Source organism: Hevea brasiliensis, chromosome 15, assembly GCF_030052815.1.
Source record: "Hevea brasiliensis isolate MT/VB/25A 57/8 chromosome 15, ASM3005281v1, whole genome shotgun sequence".
Classification (NCBI taxonomy): Eukaryota; Viridiplantae; Streptophyta; class Magnoliopsida; order Malpighiales; family Euphorbiaceae; genus Hevea; species Hevea brasiliensis.
Window position 1 is genome coordinate 59,180,169 of NC_079507.1, and position 12,691 is coordinate 59,192,859.

At 33.1% G+C, this 12,691-nt stretch overlaps 1 protein-coding gene across 2 annotated transcripts; it reads right to left on the reverse strand.

Moving 5' to 3' along the window:
• Positions 1-921: 921 nt before the first annotated feature.
• Positions 922-8,137, reverse strand: LOC110660556 (uncharacterized). 2 transcript variants are annotated; one of them, XR_002495954.2, is made up of 6 exons: positions 7,020-8,137; positions 6,793-6,927; positions 6,419-6,500; positions 6,193-6,309; positions 2,039-2,197; positions 1,275-1,411 (listed from the first exon to the last, which is right to left on the reverse strand). XR_002495954.2 is itself a non-coding variant. In XM_021818904.2 (5 exons), the coding sequence occupies exons 2-5, from the start codon at positions 6,909-6,911 to the stop codon at positions 1,361-1,363; spliced, it is 369 nt and encodes a 122-aa protein (XP_021674596.2). In that variant the 5' UTR covers positions 6,912-6,927; positions 7,020-8,129; the 3' UTR covers positions 922-1,360. The 2 variants fall into 2 exon arrangements, 1 of the variants encoding a protein (XP_021674596.2); XM_021818904.2 differs by lacking the exon at positions 2,039-2,197 and having other exon boundaries at positions 922-1,411; positions 7,020-8,129.
• Positions 8,138-12,691: the final 4,554 nt, after the last annotated feature.

A 12,691-nucleotide genomic window follows, 5' to 3' on the forward strand; every position in this document is an offset into this window, starting at 1 on the left:
TTTATATGACTTTCAATAGTTATTTTTTATGTTATTTTTATTGGTGTGATACTAATTAAATTAAAAAAAATTATATTTTTCTTTCTGTTAAGTTTGACACTTATTAAATTAAAAAAAAATTAATTATTTTCTCTTTACCCACACTTCATATGATTCAAATTGCACGGATATTTCAATAATTAAGAATATGTTTAGTCGAGTTATCAAATTTTTTTTTTAATTTAATAAATGATATATAAGTATAAATAATTTAAAAATTAATTATTTTCTTATGTTATTTAAATTTAAGATTAGGTTATATTACTTAAATTAAAAATTAATAAATTTTATATTATAAATTAAATTTTAAAATAACTCGTTATTATATATTGTTATTATATATTCTTAAATTGAGGTACGGACCCGTATAATTTATACCTTTGCACGTTTGATTAAAACCTTCCCTGCACGTACAAGAAAAGAATTGGCTCTTTCACGCTGGTAGTAATCCTTTGCTGGTTCAACTGCGGAAGTTAAGATTGATTTGCTTGTCATTTGTTGCATTTTACTGTAAGGTGAGATGTACATGAAAGTTACCTCAGCTGAATGCATAAATTAACACTTAAATCTATTTAAAAAGGGTAAGTGTATCCCCGAATTTTTATAAATTTATTATTACCCCCATAATTTTTATATTTAACCTATTACATTCTTGAATTTTTATTTTTATAATCAATAAATATAATTTTTTAAATTCACAGATATATATATATATATATATATATATATATATATATATATATTACTCTCAAAATGGACTAAATTTAATGATTTATTTAATTATTTATTATTGAATTAGATAAATTATACTTATTATAAAAATAAAGAAAATAAAGTGTGCAATAAATAAAAATAAAAAGTTAAATAGTACGGTGTCTAAACTTTTGCTAAATGGTTCTCACACTAATTCATGTAGTAGGCCAAAGCTCCTAAAGAAGTATTTGTATGGCATTACATATCATCCAGACGCACACGAGTGCGGTTCTAATGCTATGAACTTTGCAACATCAAGGTGCACTCTGTGGTCAAAATATCACGATCTATTTAAGTTACAGTGATAATACAGTTGTACAAATACTGAAGCTAACAAAACGCCACCTGATTCAAAAGAAGAAGGCAATGCATTGAGTGGTTCAACAGACCAAATAGGTACAATGCTACATAATACTATGAAGCATAACTGCTGTAGGCATTCCTTGCATCCCACAAAATGAAGCTTCTACTAATGGTCTTTTATCGTCAAAGAACATCAAAGGTTGCCATGAGTTCATTTTCATATTTTTCTACACTTGTTCACCTAGTAGCCAAGTAGCATTCCACTCTAGCCACTTCCATCGAGTTCTCCATGAGAAAGAAGGTGTGCCATATATTGCTGCAAAGACATAAATATGAATTCATAACTTAAGAGTGATAGAGTGCAGAAGCAAAAGAATTCATGAAGACGGTATTGACAGGCTAAATTTTCTACCACCTCATATTACTACAACAGCAACAACTAAGATATAATCCCAAACTAGTTAGGATCGGTTAAATGAATCATTTTTCACTATTCAACTCTGTTAGACACCAAGTCCGAATCAATATCCAAAACTTTTAAACACCACTTCCACCACCTCATATTAGGTAGAATCAAATTGTGAACAAGGAAGTTGCACTAGAAGCACTGGAACATTGGCAAGTACATTAGGAAAAGGGACACATCTTAATATCTTCTCCAAAAGCAATGGGGGTCTCTTTGAAACCAAATCAATTAAAAAATATTCAATTCATTAATAAAAAAGAGAACATGATCAGGTGAAAATCTTCCCTATGAAATTTTATACCAAGCCTTGGTTCTCAGATTCACAATCACTCATCCAAATCACTTCCAAACATGAAGCAGCGGCAATTCTTAAAGGCTGTCCTCCTTGAAAATGCATGCAAAATTCTCTTAATAATTTTAAATATCATAAACTGCAATATTCTACCAGGGAAATATTAGCAAAAATAAGGACTCAACTTCATTGGAATTTGGATCTTTACTCCAGTTGAGTAGAAGATGTTCATTGGATCCTATTGCTTGGAGCTCAACTATACACTTGAAAGATGTCTGAATAATCTTCTCACTATAACTGGGCCATGAGTACCATCAATGCAAGGATTCATTCAACGCTCACGTCTAATGGATGAGCCAAAATCAGAAAAGAAAATAGTCAGATGAAGGCAATTCCCTGTGAGAAAGTAGGGTCCGTGCCTGGAAATGAGAACAAAAGACACTAGACACTAGATACTTTGGAGACAATAGTTAACATTTTTTTTTTTTTTTGTAAATAGCACCTTAAGATAGAAATTTGATATTAGCATTCCAGTTCTTAATCTTCCAGCCTACTGTTGTGCGAAGGACAAACTATTCAGAATGGCTCAATTGGCCTGTGAGACTCTGACCATAAAATGTCTAATTCCTTGGGATTGCTGCAGCATAATCATTTCTTCACCTTCCCTTTTTATGACTATCAAAGGCAAAGCCTTGTCATGAACAGCAAATTGAATTCACCTATCCATCAGATATTGCTGGTATTGAAAGTGATCTTGTACATCAAACAGAAAAGCACAATAATGGAACAGGCTCTACTTTCAATCTTTTTCTGCACCATCTTATTAAAAGACTTCTAGCATCACCAGACATTATGCTAAAAGACATTCCACATCCAGCCATCGACTATGATAATATATTATCACTTTTATTTAAATGGCCATTCATGACCATCAATGTGTACAAAGAAAACACATATACATAGAATACAAAAGATAAATTCAACTCAACTCAACTAAGCCTTTATCCCAAAAATTTGGGGTCGGCTATATGGATTCGCTTTTTCCACTCTGAACGATTTTGAGTTAAATCCTTAGAAATGTGTAATACTTCTAAGTCATGTTGTACTACTCTCCTCCAAGTCAATTTAGGTCTACCTTTTTTTTTCTTTCTATCCTCTAACCTAATGTGCTCTACTTGTCTAACTGGAGCATCCGTATGGCTACGCTTCACATGACCAAACCACCTTAATCTCCCTTCTCTCAATTTATCTTCAATTGGCACCACTCCTACCTTTTCTCTAATACTTTCATTACGGACTTTATCTAGTCTAGTATGGCCACTCATCCACCTTAACATTCTCATCTCTGCAACTCTTAACTTAGATGCATACGACTCTTTCAGTGCCCAACACTCACTACCATATAACATAGCCGGTCGTATGGCTGTACGGTAAAATTTTCCTTTTAATTTATTGGGAATCTTACGATCACATAAAACTCCCGTGGCACGTCTCCACTTCAACCATCCGGCTTTAATCCTATGACTAACATCTTCCTCACATCCCCCATCTACTTGAAGGACTGAGCCTAGATATTTAAAGTGATTACTTTGGAACAATACCACTCCATTCAAACTAACTCCTTCCCTATCACCAGTTTGGCCTTCACTGAACTTGCAATGCATGTATTCTGTCTTCGTTCTACTTAACTTAAAACCCTTTGACTCTAGAGTACTTCTCCAAAGTTCTAGCTTCCTATTGACTCCTTCTCGTGTCTCATCTATCAGAACAATATCATCCGCAAACATCATGCACCAAGGAATACTCTCTTGTATATGTTTCGTCAATTCATCTAAAACTAATGTAAAAAGGTAAGGGCTTATGGCTGATCCTTTGTGTAATCCAATTGAGATCGGAAAATCTCTTGTGTCTCCTCCCACTGTGCGCACAATAGTAGTTGCTCCTTCATACATGTCTTTTAATACTTGTATGTACCTAATAGATACCCTCTTTTGTTCTAACACATTCCATAAGACCTCTCTTGGAACACTATCATAAGCCTTCTCCAAATCAATAAAAACCATGTGTAGATCTTTCTTCGCATCTCTATATTTCTCCATCAAGCTTCTAATGAGAAAGATCGCTTCCATAGTTGAACGACCGGGCATGAAACCAAATTGATTGAGAGAGATAAAAGTATCATGACGTAGTCGATGCTCCACAACTCTCTCCCACAACTTCATAGTATGGCTCATGAGTTTAATTCCCCTATAGTTTAAGCAACTCTGTATGTCTCCATTATTTTTAAAAATAGGTACTAAAATACTCTTCCTCCATTCATCAGGCATTTTCTTTGAGTTTAGAATCTTATTAAATAATTTAGTTAACCATGCCACTCCCATATCTCCCAAATACTTCCACACTTCAATTGGTATTTCATCGGGTCCACAGGCTTTACCCACTTTCATTCTCTTAAGTGCTTCCTTTACTTCTAAAGATCTAATCCTTCTAGTATAATTTACATTCTTTTCTATTATTCTAAAATCTATATTCACGCTATTTCCATTTTGACTATTATTAAAGAGATCATTAAAATAATTTCTCCATCTTTCTTTAATGTCCTCATCTTTCACCAACACTTTTCCTTCTTTATCCTTAATGCACCTAACTTGATTGAGATCTTGACATTTCCTTTCTCTACTCCTTGCTAATCTATAAATATCTTTCTCCCCTTCTTTAGTTCCAAGTTTCTCATATAACTTTTCAAAGGCCTGTGTTCTTACTTGACTAACTGCCTTTTTTGCCTCTTTCTTTGCTATCTTGTACTGTTCATATGCCTCATTATTATCACATTTAGGTAATTTCTTATACCATTCCCTTTTTCTCTTCACTGCCTTTTGTACTTCCTCATTCCACCACCATCTCTCTTTTGAGGGTGGTCCATGTCCTTTAGACTCTCCAAGTACTTTTCTAGCTACTTCTCTAATCTTTGATGCCATCTGTATCCATATATCATTGGCCTCCATATCTAGCTTCCATACTTCGGACTCGAGAAGCTCATTTTTAAACTTCACTTGCTTTACTCCTTTGAACTCCCACCACTTTGTTCGAGCTACACTATTTCTTCTGACCTTACTTGAATTGTTCCTAAACTTGACATCCAAGACCACCAACCTATGTTGACTTGTTAAAGCCTCTCCTGGAATGACCTTGCAATCATTGCATAGAGCTCTATTTGTCTTCCTGGTTAAGAGGAAGTCGATTTGGCTTCTATGTTGCCCACTTTTGAAAGTCACTAAATGTGACTCTCTTTTTATAAAGTAGGTATTTGCTAGTATTAGGTCGTATGCAATAGCAAAATCCAGGATGCTTTTTCCCTCCTCATTTCGACTGCCAAAATCAAAACCTCCATGAACATTCTCATAACCTTGCCTATCACTTCCTACATGTCCATTCAAATCTCCACCAATGAAAACATTCTCTTCATTCGGTATGCTTTGCATTAAATCATCCATATCTTCCCAAAACCTTTGTTTACTCTCACTGTCTAGTTCTATTTGTGGGGCATAAGCACTAACTATATTTATTGTTTCTCCTTCTAGTACTAGCTTTACTAGTATAATTCTATCTCCTACTCTTTTCACAGCTACTACTGCGTCTTTCAATGTTCTGTCTATGATTATACCTTGTTTCTCTCCTTTCCGGTAAACCACAGTTTGTACCCTGAATTATCCACTTCCTTACTTTTCTCTCCTACCCATTTAGTCTCGTGAATGCAAGCAATATTCACCCTTCTCATCCACAAGCTCCATTAATTTTCCTGTAAGTGATCCAAGTATCCAACATTCCAAGTACCAACCCTAATCCTCCTCCTATCCTGCTCCTTCCTAATTGGTCTCCTTCTATGATATCTTCTATTGTTTTCTATGTCTATCTTGTGTTCTGTTCCACTATTTGTTCTACTATCTATCCTATGGACTAACTTCTTTACCCACATCCGTCCATAATGTGGGAACCCTTGCTCACTTAACACCACACCTGGGCGCCGGCATGGCGTGTCGCTTTCGGTGAACCACTACACCTTTGCTTATTTATCACTACACTCAGGCTCCGATGTAGCGCGTCGTTAGTAGAGGACGCCCCAACGTTTATATCTTTTAAATCCATATCATAGGGTGTGACGAAATTTTTACGCTAGTTGTCACCTACCGCAACCCTCTTCCTTTATCCGGGATTGGGACCGGCTAAGTGCAAACTACTTAGGCGGAGTTAAAAGATAAATTCAACTTTGGAAAAATACAAAACTGAGGAACTTATGATGAAACAGAATTTGGTTGATTGCAAGAACTGTAGAACTTACTGCATGATAGGCATACGGGGATTTCCCTTGGCGATCAAAGTGCTTAGCCATGATGCAGAACTCTATTGGACCCCACTCCTCTGATTCAAAGCAATTGCCAAGTGCAGCTTTATATAACTACCAAAATTCAAAAACACCCCAAACATTACATTTAACTATACATAAATATGAAACATCGGAAACTAAATAGAAGAAATACTAAAATAAATCAACAATAATCACAGACCTTAGCTGTATCCGTTAAAAGTTCAGTTCCGGTAGGGTAAGATGCGTAAAATTGATCAGCTCTAGAATACCCAGCTCTAGTTCTGATGGGGAAAATGACAGTGATAGCAAAACAAATAACAGTAGACATTTGGTTAACTATAGATTGCTTGGCTCTAGTTCTATAAAACCAAAATAGTAAAACCAACCAAATAGGTAAACATGATGATAAAAAAACCATATAGGCAAACATTACACATCAAGTTTCAGCACTAGCCTTTAGCTCAATGATAGCAATTAAAGTTAAAACAACAAAACCAAGAAAAAAGACCCATTTAAATATCAAAATCCAAACACATTTTCTTCATTATATACTTGTATGGGATGGTAACTCACGTGTTGCTTGTATAAGCATAGCTTAAGACAGCAACAAAGCAGTAAAACCCAGTGTAAGATACGATTCTGCGAAACTTCTGAATCTTTAGTATTTCTTTAAACCCATCGTAGAGCATCATGATTGGCGAAATGCACCTGAAATACAATGTGCAACCAAGGAGTAATATCGAGACTTTTAAGCGAACAGATTGTGTGCACAAATATATAAGATTGTTTATGAATAATACCATGCCAAAGCACTTTACAAGTTGAATGAAGAAAATTTGAGCCGATCCAAACTAGTGAGCCAATTTTACTGACTAAGCGGTTAACCGGCTTTTTGGTGCTAGACTTGATGGTTGATGTCTGGCAACCGGTGAGAGATTAACAGAGTGACGGAGAAGAGAAGCAACGGTGGCGTGCTGTTGCCGCCGGCGGTAATAACCAACAGAATGAAGATGCTGGAAGTAACGGCTGTAGCCGTAGTGACCAGTAACTTGCGGATAGAGGTCGGTGCTAGGGGTGGGAGATTGAGCTCTCTTTTTTTTTTTTTTGGGTACAAGTCCATATCATCACAAAGCAAGGGCCGGCTCAAAGGTCAGCCCAAAAGACGAAGCCTAAGAGGCTCAACAAATCGGCTCAAAGGATCAACGACCTATTCAACCAAGCCAATTACAGGGTCCAAGCCCACAGATGAAATCCTAGATGACAGAGGCAAGACTTACGCTAGTCAATGATTTGCAGTACCGTCACATGCGCAACTCTTGTGGTGGAAGAAAGCACCGAGAAGCAAGAAAATAGGACTTGCATGCACCAGCACAAGTCTATTGTAGAGAGTAAGACTCCATCCTAGGTACCAAAACCCACAACAATAAGTTGTCGGACACTTTCAAAGAAGCCATAGAAGCATCACATCGGCATCAAAAAAAGCAGAGGACAGCGGTGGTGGAGCTTTTTGATGTCTCACTCATGCCTTCTCGATTGATCCTTCAATTCGCACCCTATGGGCAACCACCACCAGACAAAAGTGATGCCCATTCCATGCAAGAATGAAAGAGCTCGCGCGAACTCAAATTTCTTCCATAATCACCACAAGCACCCAGAAAAGGCTGCTTAAGTCAATTCGAAAAATCCCTTACCATTATTATTGTTGGACCTGGAAAATAACTAAAAAACCATATATATAATCCAATCCCATAAGTGAGAGGGAAAAGACTCACTTTCAAGCGGAAGAGGAGGCGGCCTCCCTTGCCCTTTGAGGGGTAAAGGAGGCCGCAAGCCAGCAAGAGACAAGGAGGTAGCCTTAGAGTAAGAAATGGAAAAACAAAGAGAAATTTCTCTCTAATGCTTAGAGAAAGAGGGCAGCCTCTTAATGCTTGACAAAAAGAGGGAGGGAAGAAAATTGAAATGCGATAATTAATACGGAATCCATAGTAACTAAGTTGAAACCATATAATATAAAAATATCAATTTTTTAATTTGTAGCAGAAAATATTTATGATATCTAATACCCGATTTTACAGGTTAAATACATTATGTGGCATATTCTATCTCTTTGTTTCATTTCCTTTCCTTTGAGATAAAAAGAAAAGGACCAATGAACTTTAGTTTAATAATAATTGAGCAGTTTAAATTTTAAATTTTAATTAGAGTCAATTAAAAAAAAATAACGCAAGTCGCCATTAACTACATGCTATTCATATAATTTACCTACTTATTGCATTATAAATGTTGATTTCATATATTCAGGCTCTCCCTTTGTCTCTCTTCATTGTTATTATTATTATTATTATTATTATTATTATTATTATTATTATTATTATGTTACTAAACGAACTTTCATAGTTCATGATAGGCTACAAATTAGAGAATTGGCAGTGATGTGAATAAGGCAAAAGAATTGGACCATGGGAGATATTAGCGGTCTTAGTGATCAAGATGAAGGGTAAGAAATATCTCAACTCAAAATGATTATTGTGAGGAGGCTAATGATTAAGGGGGTGTTTGGTTTACCTGTTGGGTGCAGCTGATAGCTGATAGACACCCAAACAGGTGAACTATAGTGTTTGGCAAGCTCAAAAAAATAGAGCTGATAGCTGATGGGCAACTGATATGATACCCATCAGCTGCAGTTTGTATCAGCTCTATTTTTAGAGCTGTTTCTCATCAGCTGATAGCTGATTTGGTTTTATTTTTTATTTTGACTATATTATCCTTTTTTATTTAACTAGAAAATTAATATTATTAATATTTTTATTTTTTCATTTTAAATTTTAACATTTTAATTAACTAATTTTAATTTTGATAAAATATTTTTTTATTAATAACATAAAATATAAAATATTTATTTATATCTAAAAACTTAAAATTAATTATAAATTTTTCTATTAACAATAATAATTATTTTATTATTTTATTTATATTTTTAAAATTATTTAATTATCTTAAAAAATAATTATTTTCTTATTTCAATAATAAAATAAATGATATAATATAAAAGATTAATAATTATATATTTATTTAAATAATATAATATATTAATTTAATAATTATATATTTAATATAATGTAATAAATTTATAATTTTATATTTATTTAAATAATAAAATAAATTATATGATATATACCCTTATTAGTCATTTCACATATCAACAGCAACAGCTAAATATAATTTTACCAAACACTTAACATAAAAGCATATCATCACTATCGCTTATCGACTATCATTATGATATGACTATCACCAACAATATCGATTGTATTCAACAGTTAAACCAAACAGGCCCTAAGAGAACTCATAGCATTGCAAGAAGGTTTGAGTTTCTTCTTTATCTCAAACTGTCCTCAAGTAGTTAATGTTTAGTATTGAAACTTGTTATTCTCTATATTTGTTTCATCATTCCTAAATTCTTAATTTATATTTAATCATTTATTTTGGCTCACAATGCAAACAATTTTAGGAGAAATTATTACGTGTATTCGGTGCATATGCACTAACTTTCATAATCATGTGGAACCTACTCTCCATATTATAAGGATAACTCACTTTTTTCGTGAGAAATGAAATATTATTTTTTAGTGCTCCTAATATATCTAATAATTAGCCCAAATTTAGGCACATGAAGAAAGAATTTCATCAATGTTTGTAACGAAGATTGAATCACTAATTTAAAATGCGTGAGGCCTAGGTACAAGAGAGTCCAAAATTAAAAATTTTCAATGAAGCCTACTAAACTTAGGCTCAGTATGGCTAAAAACCCTATAATACAATCAGGTCAACTACTCTAAAAAATTGACAGGAAAAATATGAAAGAACAGACCAAAATGCAGTCGGGCCTTCCACTATCCGTTGCTTAAGAAGACGTCTACAGCCATGATTGGGGAAGAAAACAATGGATAAATTTCACCAACTGTCCTTGAACTTATATAATTGTAACGCTACAGTCTCTCAACTTAAAAATGTAATATAAAACTACCTCAATTTTTAAATTTTGCACAGTAAAATCTTTCTAACTTCTAATACCTAGTTTTCCAGTTAAATACTGACATAGACAAATCCAACGTAGTGTTTAGTCAGCATTTCTCTCTCATTGTTAGTAGTATGTCCTAAAGCATATCATTTTGTATGTTTCTTGTAAATATTTTATTAATAAAAGGTAATTTCACTTTTCCGTTTACATAATATATTTATGTATAATAGAAAAGGTCCATTGATATTTTGTTAGAAATTCTATTCTTAAGTTGTTAAGAATATGAGTGACAGTATTTCTAGCACAAAGTATCATAAATTAATTCACAATCGATGATACTTCACAAATGACATGACTTGTCCAGAAAGATTGTAATCATGTTTGTTCACAATGTATTTATATGAGATATAAATAAGATGGAGTAGTGAGTCTCATGCCACGTAATACATGATAAGTAGGCCGAATCAGTGACGCTTATGATAAACACATGGAGTTTATTCTTGTCAATGCATTGTCATATATCATATAATCTTTAAACCTAAGATAACATAGTTATCTTGTATATAGATGGTTTAAGTTTGACACTGCTTTCATACTTGTACTGTGTATGGGTATATGGGCATGTGTTGGCTCCTATTAGTTATATATGGAGATAGATATTGATCAATATGGAATCCGTTACCCTAAGTAAATAGGGATAAAATCCTATATTTATTTAATTATTCTTGATGTTTCAAGTTCTTGACCAGGACAGACAGATTTAGTCAGAAAAGAGTTTCAGACAAGGAAATCTAATTAATCAATAATTGGAATTAAAAGAGAACATAATATTCATAGCAAATGGGGTTTGACATTAACTATGACTCCAGTTCAAATTGGGATTTTGAAACGGAGAGATTCTAGTGCATGATAACATATGATTAAAAATTTATTTAAGGTATTCTTTATTATTGATTGGATAGCCATGGCGCATACTATGCTAGGTGTCAACCATGGTCTATGAGGTACCTGAAATAATTTAGAGAAATCATTTACGGTAAGAAAGAGTTCTAATGATATTAAGAGTTAATATTATTTCTCATTACCAATAAGTAATGAGCCTAGCAAGTCACACATCTACACAAACTAATCACTATTTAAATGTAATTTAATTGATTAATTAAAGAGTTTAATTAATTAATTAATTAAAGATGTTTGGTTTGCAATAAAATTGCAAAGTCCCTAGCATGACTTGAAACCAAATCTAGGTTATTGGATGTATAGTATAAATTAAATTTATATTTAATTTGATTAAATATAAATTTAATTATGAGAAATTAATTAATGAAGATTAATTAATTAATTTATTTATATTTGATATAAATTGATTTAAAGAGAATAAATTATAATTTTGGGTTGAGAACTCAAATTAAAGAGTAAGGGCAAATTGGTCTTTTCACATGGTGACATGTGGCACCATGAGATGATGATACATGACATCATATAATCTTACCACTTGTCTTCCTATGATGGAATACCACATGTTATGATTTAAATGGAGCTTGACACTTAGCTTCATAGGATTAAATCAAACAATAACAAGATGAGATCTTGTGATGACATGTGGCAAGAGAGTTAGGGTTTGACCTAAGTATATAAAGAAAAGTTATAAAGAAAATTAGCCCACCTCTCTCTTCTCTTATATGGGACGGCAACATAGTGTCTCCCTCTCCTCTTCAATTTCTCAATTGATTCAAAGGGGATAGATTTTCTCTTGAATTAAATTATTATAAAGTGTTTCTAACACTCAATACATTCATAAAACCTTCACAAAGTATTATCCTCATCTCATAATTGGTTGACAAGGCTTGAGAAACAAATTTAAGGACTGCCATTGCTACTTTGGTGTGTGCTTGTGGTGGACAAATTAGAGGAACAATATTTGGGGTCCTAAGAATATCCTAAGATTACATCAATTGTGCATCAATAGGTTAATACCTAAATATCTCTCTTTTAGTTAAGGTTTAATTGAATTAAATGTTAATTCATAATCTTTAATGGCAAATGAAATTTTAATGTATGCTAAAATATGTTTTGGTATGCAATTGGGCATTGAAAATTGATTAGGTTCATAAGAAACTTGGTATGGTGCATGTAACATTATAAATAATTTTTAAAATTTAAGGTTTTAAAACCAAATAATCACCCTTCCACTCCTTCACTCCTCTCTCATACAAGACCATTCTTCAACTTTACTAGTTGTAACATAATTTTCCTTCAACTTCGTTATTTGTAACACTATTGTCCCACAATTTTACATCAATGTAACACAATTTAATCTTAATTTGTCTATTAATCAATATAATTTTTTTAATATTACATTAATGATTGTGTTATATTGATGTAAAGTTGTAAAACAATAGTATTACAAATAATAAAGTTGAAGGATGACTTTGTCATGAGAGAGGAGAT

Coding starts and splice junctions, on each gene's coding strand:
- LOC110660556 (XM_021818904.2), bottom strand. CDS start 6,911: ATGATGCTCTACGATGGGTTTAAAGAAATACTAAAGATTCAGAAGTTT. Junction 6,501..6,792: donor TATGCTTATACAAGCAACAC/GTGAGTTACCAT, acceptor TTTCCCCATCAG/AACTAGAGCTGGGTATTCTA. Junction 6,310..6,418: donor TTTTAACGGATACAGCTAAG/GTCTGTGATTAT, acceptor GAATTTTGGTAG/TTATATAAAGCTGCACTTGG.